At 40.5% G+C, this 13,055-nt stretch overlaps 1 protein-coding gene across 1 annotated transcript in view; it reads left to right on the plus strand.

The window, feature by feature from the left end:
* Nucleotides 1–12,364, plus strand: part of LOC128698353 (uncharacterized) — a 28,007-nt gene extending 15,643 nt beyond the window's left edge. The window contains exons 5-6 of the mRNA XM_053790559.2: nt 4,021–4,451; nt 10,785–12,364. Of these exons, the coding sequence (XP_053646534.2) occupies nt 4,021–4,214 (194 nt within the window). The 3' untranslated portion in view covers nt 4,215–4,451; nt 10,785–12,364. The remainder of the gene's footprint in view (nt 1–4,020; nt 4,452–10,784) is intronic.
* The last annotated feature ends 691 nt before the right edge of the window (nt 12,365–13,055 follow it).

A 13,055-nucleotide genomic window follows, 5' to 3' on the forward strand; every position in this document is an offset into this window, starting at 1 on the left:
GTTGAACTGCAAACCTTTATGGATGAAAATCACCCTAACACAGCTATTGCAAGCCGTGCTGATGACTATTACAATGACAATGTTGTGGCCCATTTTAGACAAATCTTAAAGGAACGGCAACAGAGGTCCAGTGACTCTCAAGCTGGTCCTAGTGGCATTAAAAGAAGGGAAGTAACCCCGGAAAAGGACTTGCTACCTCAAGTCCTAATGGAAGGGGATTCCCCTTCTAAACAGTAACAACTTTGACACTCTCCCCTCCTCCCATCCCATCAATCATCACCAGATCTTCATTAAAGGTAAGTGTCAATTATTCTATTGTTATTATTCTATTGTTATTGTAATTATTCTATTGCATTAAACTTAATATTTCATGTGGTAAAATTTTTTTTTCATACTTTTGGGTGTCTTGCACGGATTAATTTGATTTCCATTATTTCTTATGGGGAAAATTAATTTGACTTTCGATATTTTCAATATTTGATGAGCTCTCAGGAACGGATTAATATCGAATGTCGGGGGTCCACTGTATATGTATGAAGGTAATGTTTTTGTGTTTCAAAGCTGAGAAATAGTATACACTGGAAGTTCAGTGGGTTAAAGGTAGGTAGAGAGAGAGTGGGTGAGGGTAAATGGTTTCTTTCAGTCAACTGGCGTAGTCAGTCAGTTTAAAAAATATTATACTAAAGTTCTTTGAAGAAAACATATCCATTATTAATTTTATTATTATTATTATAAGAACATAAGAACATAAGAACGAAGGAACACTGCAGAAGGCCTACTGGCCCATGCGAGGCAGGTCCAAGTCTCCTACCGGCTTAAGCCAATGCACCCAACCTAGTCAGGTCAGGTCACATTGACTTAAGGGAGGAACACGGCAACCGACCTGGTAGCACAAGCTATCAGGTCTAACTCACACCCACCCACATCCACTCATGTATTTATCCAACCTATTTTTAAAGCTACACAACGTTCTGGCCTCTATAACGGTACTTGGGAGTTTGTTCCACTCATCCACAACTCTATTACCAAACCAGTACTTTCCTATATCCTTCCTGAATCTGAATTTTTCCAACTTAAAACCATTGCTGCGAGTCCTGTCTAGGCTAGATATTTTCAGCACACTATTTACATCCCCTTTATTTATTCCTGTCTTCCATTTATACACCTCAATCATATCCCCCCTAATTCTACGTCTTTCTAGAGAGTGCAGATTCAGGGCCGTTAGTCTATCCTCATAGGGAAGGTTTCTGATACATGGGATCAACTTTGTCATCCTCCTTTGTACATTTTCCAGAGAATTTATATCCATTCTGTAATAAGGTGACCAAAACTGTGCAGCATAATCTAAATGAGGCCTAACCAAGGATGTATAGAGTTGAAGAACAACCTGAGGACTCCTATTATTTATGCTTCTTGATATGAAGCCAAGGATTCTATTAGCTTTATTGCGAACACTTATGCACTGTTGTCTTGGTTTCAGATTACTGCTAACCAGAACTCCTAAATCTTTTTCGCAATCCGTAATATTAAGATCTACATTATTTAGTTTATATGTGGCATGGTTATTGTCCTGTCCAACATTTAGAACTTTGCATTTGTCTATATTAAACTGCATCTGCCACTTCTCCGACCACTGCATCAGTCTATTCAAATCTTCCTGGAGTGCTCGAATGTCCTCGTCAGAATGAATTCGACGGCCTATTTTGGTGTCATCGGCAAACTTGCCGATGTCGCTCTTTATGCCCTCATCTATGTCGTTTATGTAGATTGTGAACAGCAGGGGGCCCAACACTGACCCCTGTGGAACACCGCTCGTGACACTTCCCCACTCTGATTTCTCCCCATTTATGCAAACTCTCTGCTGCCTATTTGTCAACCATGCCTCTATCCAGGAAAAAATTTCTCCTCCTATTCCATGTGCTTTAATTTTCCTCAATAGTCTCTGATGTGGGACCCTGTCAAAAGCCTTACTGAAGTCCATATACACAATATCATATTCATTACCATGATCTACCTCCTCAAATACCTTAGTGAAAAAAGTTAATAAATTCGTAAGGCAGGAACGCCCCTTTGTAAAACCATGCTGAGATTCGTTGATTAATTTATGCTTTTCAAGGTGGCTACGAACTGCCTCGGCAATTATTGATTCCATAAATTTTCCCACTATGGAGGTTAGGCTTATTGGTCTATAGTTCGAAGCTAAGGACCTGTCACCTGTTTTGAAAATAGGTATCACATTTGCCATTTTCCACTTATCTGGCACCATGCCAGTTTGTAGTGATATGTTGAAAAGATTAGCCAAAGGTGTGCTAAGCTCCTCTTTACACTGGCCGATTCCCACCAAGGCAGGGTGGCCCGAAAAAGAAAAACTTTCACCATCAGTCACTCCATCACTGTCTTGCCAGAAGGGTGCTTTACACTACAGTTTTTAAACTGCAACATTAACACCCCTCCTTCAGAGTGCAGGCACTGTACTTCCCATCTCCAGGACTCAAGTCCGGCCTGCCGGTTTCCCTGAATCCCTTCATAAATGTTACTTTGCTCACACTCCAACAGCACGTCAAGTATTAAAAACCATTTGTCTCCATTCACTCCTATCAAACATACTCACGCATGCCTGCTGGAAGTCCAAGCCCCTCGCACACAAAACCTCCTTTACCCCCTCCCTCCAACCTTTCCTAGGCCGACCCCTACCCCGCCTGCCTTCCACTTAGACTGATACACTCTTGAAGTCATTCTGTTTTGCTCCATTCTCTCTACATGTCCGAACCACCTCAACAACCCCTCCTCAGCCCTCTGGACAACAGTTTTGGTAATCCCGCACCTCCTCCTAACTTCCAAACTACGAATTCTCTGCATTATATTCACACCACACATTGCCCTCAGACATGACATCTCCACTGCCTCCAGCCTTCTCCTCGCTGCAACATTCATCACCCACGCTTCACACCCATATAAGAGCGTTGGTAAAACTATACTCTCATACATTCCCCTCTTTGCCTCCAAGGACAAAGTTCTTTGTCTCCACAGACTCCTAAGTGCACCACTCACTCTTTTTCCCTCATCAATTCTATGATTCACCTCATCTTTCATAGACCCATCCGCTGACACGTCCACTCCCAAATATCTGAATACATTCACCTCCTCCATACTCTCTCCCTCCAATCTGATATTCAATCTTTCATCACCTAATCTTTTTGTTATCCTCATAACCTTACTCTTTCCTGTATTCACCTTTAATTTTCTTCTTTTGCACACCCTACCAAATTTATCCACCAATCTCTGCAACTTCTCTTCAGAATCTCTCAAGAGCACAGTGTCATCAGCAAAGAGCAGCTGTGACAACTCCCACTTTGTGTGTGATTCTTTATCTTTTAACTCCACGCCTCTTGCCAAGACCCTCGCATTTACTTCTCTTACAACCCCATCTATAAATATATTAAACAACCACGGTGACATCACACATCCTTGTCTAAGGCCTACTTTTACTGGGAAAAAATTTCCCTCTTTCCTACATACTCTAACTTGAGCCTCACTATCCTCATAAAAACTCTTCACTGCTTTCAGTAACCTACCTCCTACACCATACACTTGCAACATCTGCCACATTGCCCCCCTATCTACCCTGTCATACGCCTTTTCCAAATCCATAAATGCCACAAAGACCTCTTTAGCCTTATCTAAATACTGTTCACTTATATGTTTCACTGTAAACACCTGGTCCACACACCCCCTACCTTTCCTAAAGCCTCCTTGTTCATCTGCTATCCTATTCTCCGTCTTACTCTTAATTCTTTCAATTATAACTCTACCATACACTTTACCAGGTATACTCAACAGACTTATCCCCCTATAATTTTTGCACTCTCTTTTATCCCCTTTGCCTTTATACAAAGGAACTATGCATGCTCTCTGCCAATCCCTAGGTACCTTACCCTCTTCCATACATTTATTAAATAATTGCACCAACCACTCCAAAACTATATCCCCACCTGCTTTTAATATAATATTATATTGCAGGTGAAGTGATGATAGTTGAGCAGTTATCATGTGATGAGGAACTTTCCAATCCAGTTGAAGAGGAACTTTCCAGTCCAGTTAAAGCAGAACTTTCCAGTCCAGTAAAAGTGGAATTTGATACATTTCTGCAGGACACTGCTCCCACCATCACTGTTTGGACTGGCTTACAGTGCAGCAGTAGTGATGACAACTGATGGTGATGTTTGGACTGGCTTACAGTGCAGCAGTAGTGATGACAACTGATGGTGATGTTGGAAAAGTGAAAATTACAGGAGAAAGCAGACAATTACCCACTCTCTCTCCCTTTCCTGAGGCAGAATGTGAGTTTATAAGAAGAAATTAAAAAAAAATGTCTATGGGTTGGAACAAATTAAAACACAAACCTGTTTTTCCAAATTCTCACGAATGTTAAGAAAAGTCAGCCAATAAAGGTAAGAATTGAATATAATTCTACTGTTATACTATACATCTCTAAATATAGAATTTGTTTTTAGATTCATATTTTAACAGTAAATGGTATGGGAACACCAACAAGGACACAACAGCTTGATAAAGTTCCTGGAGAGCGAAACGTTGCCACAATAAAATGTCACATTAGTTGCACTTGTGTCCTTTTACTTTACAAGTTACAGGCAAAAGCAGCAACTGGAAACTTGATTCTAACACTCTTTGTCAAGTAAAAACCCATTGCAAGTCAAAAATATTATAAGTCGAATATGAATATATGACATGATAAATAAATAAATACATAACTACTGTCACTGAATAAGTAAATGAACAATTACTGTAACTATATACAGATACAGCTTCTCCTCACTTACTGACGTACTCGTTTACCAATGACTGACTTAGGACAGGTTCTCTGACCAGTATGCATACCTAAATAATGTATGTTAGAGCTGATTTCTTCTGTTGTGTTTATTACAAATTAACAGTACACTACTGTATAAACATTTAAAAATATACCAGAAATGTTATCAATGGTGCAAAGATAGTTGACACAAACCCACTACCATTATAATATGCTCCTCACGAGGTCTCAGGAACGGAACTCCGTCCTTAAGTGAGGAGAGGCTGTGCTGAAAAGTAAATAAATGAATGCAAGTTACGGACTTGCTGCCTTAATGCTGGGTAATTATCTTAAGTTTCATCTCCATGGACCATAGTAAAGTCAAATCATCATAAGTCGAACCATCCTAAGTCAAGGAGCGCCTGTATAATAAGAGAAGAAAACATTGTAGTCAGGTGTACACACGAACACTTGCTTATTAAAATCAGAGATAGACAAAATTTGGCACCCTGAGTAGGCACAATTTTGGTGCCTGAAGGACTGGTACCATTATTCTTTAAAATATATGTTCGTTCAACATTCTGCAACCGAGGCAAATAAAACTGATTGTTTTTTAGTGCTAATAAAAGGTAGAGTACGTAGTAGACCATTTTTTTTATGCGTCTAAGCACTGCACGACCAATACAGTGAGATTTAAATTTTGTTCTATTTCCTAATTTCATGCTGTTAGTATGTTGATCACAGGGCTGGATTAAGGCATGGGATTTAGGGCCTCCCAGCACCTGTAGCCCAGGGGCCTCACAGCACCTGTAGCCCAGGGGCCTCACAGCACCTGTAGCCCAGGAGCCTCACAGCACCTGTAGCCCAGGGGCCTCACAGCACCTGTAGCCCAGGGGCCTCACAGCACCTGTAGCCCAGGGGCCTCACAGCACCTGTAGCCCAGGGGCCTCACAGCACCTGTAGCCCAGGAGCCTCACAGCACCTGTAGCCCAGGGGCCTCACAGCACCTGTAGCCCAGGGGCCTCACAGCACCTGTAGCCCAGGGGCCTCACAGCACCTGTAGCCCAGGGGCCTCACAGCACCTGTAGCCCAGGGGCCTCACAGCACCTGTAGCCCAGGGGCCTCACAGCACCTGTAGCCCAGGGGCCTCACAGCACCTGTAGCCCAGGGGCCTCACAGCACCTGTAGCCCAGGGGCCTCACAGCACCTGTAGCCCAGGGGCCTCACAGCACCTGTAGCCCAGGGGCCTCACAGCACCTGTAGCCCAGGGGCCTCACAGCACCTGTAGCCCAGGGGCCTCACAGCACCTGTAGCCCAGGAGCCTCACAGCACCTGTAGCCCAGGGGCCTCACAGCACCTGTAGCCCAGGGGCCTCACAGCACCTGTAGCCCAGGAGCCTCACAGCACCTGTAGCCCAGGGGCCTCACAGCACCTGTAGCCCAGGGGCCTCACAGCACCTGTAGCCCAGGGGCCTCACAGCACCTGTAGCCCAGGGGCCTCACAGCACCTGTAGCCCAGGGGCCTCACAGCACCTGTAGCCCAGGGGCCTCACAGCACCTGTAGCCCAGGGGCCTCACAGCACCTGTAGCCCAGGGGCCTCACAGCACCTGTAGCCCAGGGGCCTCACAGCACCTGTAGCCCAGGGGCCTCACAGCACCTGTAGCCCAGGGGCCTCACAGCACCTGTAGCCCAGGGGCCTCACAGCACCTGTAGCCCAGGAGCCTCACAGCACCTGTAGCCCAGGGGCCTACAAAATCTTAATCCAGCTCTGGCTGATTGGTCCATTTTCAGTTGCTAAACTAAAAAAAATTGTTTTGTTCTTGGTTATTTTTTTAACATATATGCATACTGTGTATGCATATTTTATGGATCTCATTTTTTTGGTAAAGACAGTTGTTACGGTTCGAATCTTAATCTTTAGCCAGGTTAGTGCACTCCGTAACAACACACTTCATAGAATGAGAGGATATGGTTCCAAACTTAGAAATGTAAGGAACGAATAATAGTTACTCAGTCTTTTCTGGTTTCTTTTTATTTAAAAGTTTAAATACTTTAGATATTCATAAATATCTATTAAATTATTAAATATCACTGTCAGAAACTTTCCTTCACACAAGAAAACTCTTAAATAGAATGTACATCATAGACCTCCTCTGGAGACTATCTATATGGTCACTACACTTGATAATGATCAGAGGAATATTATCGCTTCCTCAATAGTAACATTACTTGTGTGTAAGTACATATATTGAGAATTAACACATTCACTGAGTAACTCCCTGGCATAAGGAATATATCACAAAGTTCTAAGCTTGACACTGGTCGTCACATCGTAACCTGAAGGTAACAGTATATAATTGTCCGCAGACTTCACTTCACAATAAACCACAAGCTGGTTCAGGAGTTTCTATAACAATTCTCTATCCAAGTGAGAATAAGGCGGAGTACTAGGAGGGTAGCTCAGTCAATGCACACTGAGTCGGCAGAGAGAGTGAACTCCATATACAGTGGACCCCCGGTTAACGATATTTCTTCACTCCAGAAGTATGTTCAAGTGCCAGTACTGACCGAATTTATTCCCATTAGGAATATTGTGAAGTAGATTAGTCCATTTCAGACCCCCAAACATACACGTACAAACGCACTTACATAAATACACTTACATAATTGGTCGCATTTGGAGGTGATCGTTATGCGGGGGTCCACTGTATAGTCAATCCCTTCATGACATCAACTCGTCAAAAGGGGGAGAGGGTAGAGCGGTGCGAACTACCCACCAATGGACATACCTTGTTATAAACCATAGCCAGGTGTACCTACCTAACACATTACTCAAAATATATATATATACATCATACCCGGGTATATTCCTAAATCAGATAATATAAACTAGTGGAATCTTTAATTTAGCTAATATTAAAGAAACCCCGAGTATAATATTAAGTGGATAACACATAAATTAATCCCATTATGACCTTGGTCATAACAGTCAAGAACTACATATTAAATATTTTTACAAATTAATTTTTCCTCCATTTTTTAACTAAATGCATTGTAATAATGTTGGTAGAATTACCGACAATATGTAAAGTAAAAGGACACAAGTGCAACTAATGTGACATTTTATTGTGGCAACGTTTCACTCTCCAGGAGCTTTATCAAGCTTTGTAACGATTTGACAAAGTTCCTGGAGAGCGAAACGTTGCCACAATAAAATGTTACATTAGTTGCACTTGTGTCCTTTTACTTTACAACTACATAAATGCATTAATTCATACTGGTGTATGATCATTGTATGCATGCATTGAGAACTTATTTAGTAAAGATTGGTTTAGAAAACCACAGATTTAACCCGTAAACGGTCCAAACGTATATTTACGTTTTTTTCAACATTTGAAAGTACAGTGGTCCCTCGTTTCTCGTAATTAATCCGTTCCTGGAGCTGTTACTATAAACAAAATTTACGATTTGCGAATCAATTTTCCCCATAAGAAATAATGTAAATACAATTAATCCGTTCCTGACACCCAGAAGTATTAAAACAAAAAATTTTTTTTACATGAAATATAGATGTAGTACATAAACAATACAATGGGAAATGATGAATGAAACATTAACAGCATAACACTTACCTTTATTGGAGATTCTTCTTAGTGTATGGGAGACTGGAGGAGGAGAGAGAGTGGATTGTTTATAGTTTGGAAGGGGAATCCCCTTCCAGCAACACCTCAGGTACCAATTGCTTTTCTGGGGTTGCTTCTCTTCTCTGTTTCTTAATGCCACTAGGACCACCTTGAGAGTCACTAGTCCTGTCTCGCAAAGTAACTGTGGAGAGAGCTCTGTTTCTGGCGTCTCTTTAACACTTCCCTAAAATGGCCCAAGACTTTGTCACTGTACATATTTCTCACCTTCTTTACCACAGGCTTGGCACTAGGAGCTTTCTTTGGAGCCATGGTAGCTTATTTAGTACAGTGGACCCCCGCTTAACGATCACCTCCAAATGCGACCAATTATGTAAGTGTATTTATGTAAGTGCTTTTGTACGTGTATGTTTGGGGGTCTGAAATGGACTAATCTACTTCACAATATTCCTTATGGGAAAAAATTCGGTCAGTACTGGCACCTGAACATACTACTGGAATGAAAAAAGTTCGTTAACCGGGGGTCCACTGTACTTGCAAGCACTAAAATGAGAGAAATATTATGAAATATTTCGTAGGAGCACTTGAGGGGACCTTCACTCACTGGTAAACAATGCCAGACTGGCTGGGTAGGGAGGCCTGCCTGGCTCACACCGTGCGTACGTGTCCCGGACGAACTACTATTTACGAGTCAACCTTTGAAAAGCGAGTTCTTGTTTTACGAAAATACCCTATGATTGGCGAAATTTACGATTGCCGAGAACTACAAAAAGCAAGGGACCACTGTATGTAAAAAAAAGTAGATCTTTTTATTTTTTTTTTACATTTGAAAATATGTAAAAAAAACTTAGATCTACTTTTGTAGCACTACACATGTGAACGTAGATCTGCTTGGACCGTTTACGGGTTAATGGATGACAATCATGAGGAACGCTTTTTCAATCAACAGGCACCTAAAGTCAGTACCTGACCAGCCGGGCTGTGGTTCGCACGTTGGATTATGTGCGGCTAGCAGTAACAGCCTGGTTGATCAGGTCCTGATCCACCATGAGGCCTGGTCACAGAACAGGCCGTGGGGGGCGTTGACCCATGGAACTCACTCCAGGTATACTCCAGGTATACCCTTAATGTTCAGAATAAAAAATCTTTGTTACCACTGGTAGATGAATTAAATGTCTTTAATTAAATTTTTTAGTCTTTGTTCATTTACAGTAGAACCCACTGATTTGGAACCTGTAGTTTCAGTTATCCATGGTTTACTGTGGCCCAAGAATACCTCTTAATTTTGCATACTAATGATCCCAAAGAACAAAAGTAGAGAAGCCGGTTGTTCTTCAAAGTCTAAGAGAAGCCATGAAATGTTTCCCATCAGTTAAAAAGTGATAATTCTCCACTTATTGTGAATAATTTATCAATTAAACTTTATAATAAGCATGTATAGGACTTATATATAGGGTTTGCTACTATCCACTGCTTTGGTATCCCTGGCAGGTACTTGGAACATATCCCTGCAGATGTGTTTACATTTTGATTTGTGTTTAGGAATTGTATACAGGTTCACTACAAATTAAAGGTTTAATTTCTGTAAAAATTATAGTCACTGATTGGTCTATGTCCATTTTATGGTGAATTTCATAATTAAAGATGACTTTTCATTTTGCGACTCTTATGGCTGCTGGAAAGTGGGAGGCATTCAGGTTTGATCCTAGAAGGGGAGGTTAGATCCAGGTTTTTGGATCAAGAGCCTCTCACTGGCATCTAGGCATCTCCATTTAAGGGCTAAAGGAAACAGTGAGGGCTTGCCTTCACATACCATAGTATACAATTAACCCGTAAACGGTCCAAGCAGATCTACATTCACATGCGTAGTGTTCCAAAAAGTAGATCTATGTTTTTTTAAATATTTTCAAATATAAAAAAAAAAAACGTAGATCAAAGTTTTTTTTACACGCTTTCAAATGTAAAAAAAAAAAAATATACTTGTTTTACATACTTTGAAATGTTGAAAAAACGTATATATATGTTTGGACCGTTTACGGGTTAACATACATTTGATTAAAGTCATTATTGCTGTGTAAATAATATGGTGTATTCATGTACTTAGTTTTCCTTCTGTATAATTTGCTGAATGTAAAAGAAAATATTTACGTTCCTTCTTTTTCAGGTTGCCGTGCCTTGGTGGGAGACGACCCTTGTGTTAAAAAATTTACTCGATTTATAATCTGATGTATATATAAACCCTTTTCTTTATAGCAGATATTTGCAGTGTTTACCTGCAAAATCCCCGCTAAAGGTACCACAATATACTAATGTATAAACCCTTTTCTTTATAGTGGATAACGCAGTTTTCCCTGCAAAATCCCTGCTCCAGGCACCACAAGTCATCAAACAACACATCAAATTCCTTGCAGTCTCCAAGTGGGGCTGAGATTTTCTATCGCCCTGTAGTTTGGCCCATGTATGAACCAGGTCATGAGTGGGTCCCAACTTCTACATCATTCTACATCTGACTCTTAGCTCTACAATGCCTCTCAGGAGTTGCAAAATATTTATTTTACTCTGCAAAGGGTACTCGGATATATGGTAATCCTCAAGTTGGTCTCAGTAACTGTGAACCTTTGAACAAGTCATGGTGGATATTAACAAGCAGATGAGAGAGGATACAGGTGCTCCTCAACTTACAATGGTTTAACTTAGGGTATTTCAACTTTACGATGGTGCGAAAGCAATAACTTTGGAGACGGAACTTAAGATAATTTCCCAGTATGAAGGCGGCAAGTCCCTAACTTGTATTCATTTACATGTATTTACTTTTCAAAACTGGTATTTAGTTGCAGTAATTATTTATTTACTTATTCATTGACAGTAGTTATTTAGTTGATTACTTAGCATATATTCATATTAAACTTCCAATGGGTTCATTGGAGCATAACCCCTTTGTAAGTTGAAGAACACCTGTATTTTTTTTTTCAACACAGGTAAGGTGACCTAAATAAGAAGTACTTTCACCATCACTCACTCCATGTCTTGCCAGAGGCATACTGGTACTTCAGTTCTAAACTGCAAATATCAATGCCCCTCCTTCAGAGTGCCAGCACTGTACTTCCCACCTCCGGGACTCGAGTCTGGCTTGCTAGTTTCCCTGAATCCCTTCATAAATGTTACAATTATTATCAGATCATTAATTTCTAAAGAGTAAAAATTCTGTTTCATACATTTTTTTTTGTAAATGGTATTAATAAAGAAGGTAAGTATTCTCTATGATATAGTAAGAGTCATCATTACAATATTAGCCCTTAAACTGTCCAAACGTAGATCTACGTTCATGTGTGTAGCGCTCTGACCTTTATTTTCTCCATTTGAAAGCATGTAAAAAAAAAACAGATCTACATTCGGAGCTCTACGTAGCTGAACGTAGATCTACATTAGGACAGTTTATGGGTTAAGAGAGACCTCTGAGCATATGCTGCCTGTCGCTTGTTCAACCCTCTTTCCTGTTTCCTTTACTCCTAAATCAATTGATGAGCTAGGATGTCTAGAAGCATACGTATATTTTGTATTTTCCATCACATAAGGTGTCTTTTTTTTCTCCACAAAAAGTCTTGAAAAATCAGCCTACACCTTGTATGCTCAAGGTCAGAGTCAAGGGCAGGTTTTGGGTTACGCTTTAGCGTAAAGTAAGAGGGTAATTAGCCCTTGATATTACTGATTTACCATTATGATACTTCTGTCGTGTCCCTTATATACCGGAAAATATGGTACTTATTGAGGGCTCAATGATTCTCATTACTTTTATGGCACAACATGGCATTTTTAGTTATTAGCATTGAAAATGTTTACTGTACAATATTCATCTAGTCCATCAGTATATATATTCTTCTATGCTTTTATATAAATAAAAAATGTACAACTTGCAGTTATTTTCCCTTCATATAAATAGGATCTCAGTTTTTATGATTTGGCAGCATATAACAGTGTAAAGCACGTCTGTAGTCTAAGATCTGAGAACTTAAGATTTTTTTTTTTTTTTTCAACGAGCCGGCCGTCTCCCACCGAGGCAGGGTGACCCAAAAAAAAAAAAAAAAAGAAAATCCCCAAAAAGAAAATACTTTCATCATCATTCAACACTTTCACCACACTCACACATTATCACTGCTTTTGCAGAGGTGCTCAGAATACAACAGTTTAGAAGCATATACGTATAGAGATACACAACATATCCCTCCAAACAATTTATAGAGGAGAAGGGGTTACTAGCCCCTTGCTCCTGGCATTTTAGTTGCCTCTTATGACATACATGACTTACGGAGGAAGAATTCTGTTCCACTTCCCCATGGACATGAAAGATGTTAATAAAATATAATTGGATGTGGAAAGACAGTGGCATGAATCTACCTGCTATGTCTTTCACCACCTGTGTTGTCACTCCAAGTGTGTAATGTTGTCACTCCAGATGTGTAATGTAAGCAGTTAGTTGATAAATAAGGGAAGATATTTCAAGCCTTTATTAAGAATGACTTCTCTGAACAAAACGTCATTTCAGTGGACCCCTGGTTTGCGATATTAATCCGTTCCTGAGAGCTCATTGTAAACCAAAATTATCA

The sequence above is a fragment of the Cherax quadricarinatus genome, chromosome 92 (genome assembly GCF_038502225.1).
Source record: "Cherax quadricarinatus isolate ZL_2023a chromosome 92, ASM3850222v1, whole genome shotgun sequence".
Classification (NCBI taxonomy): Eukaryota; Metazoa; Arthropoda; class Malacostraca; order Decapoda; family Parastacidae; genus Cherax; species Cherax quadricarinatus.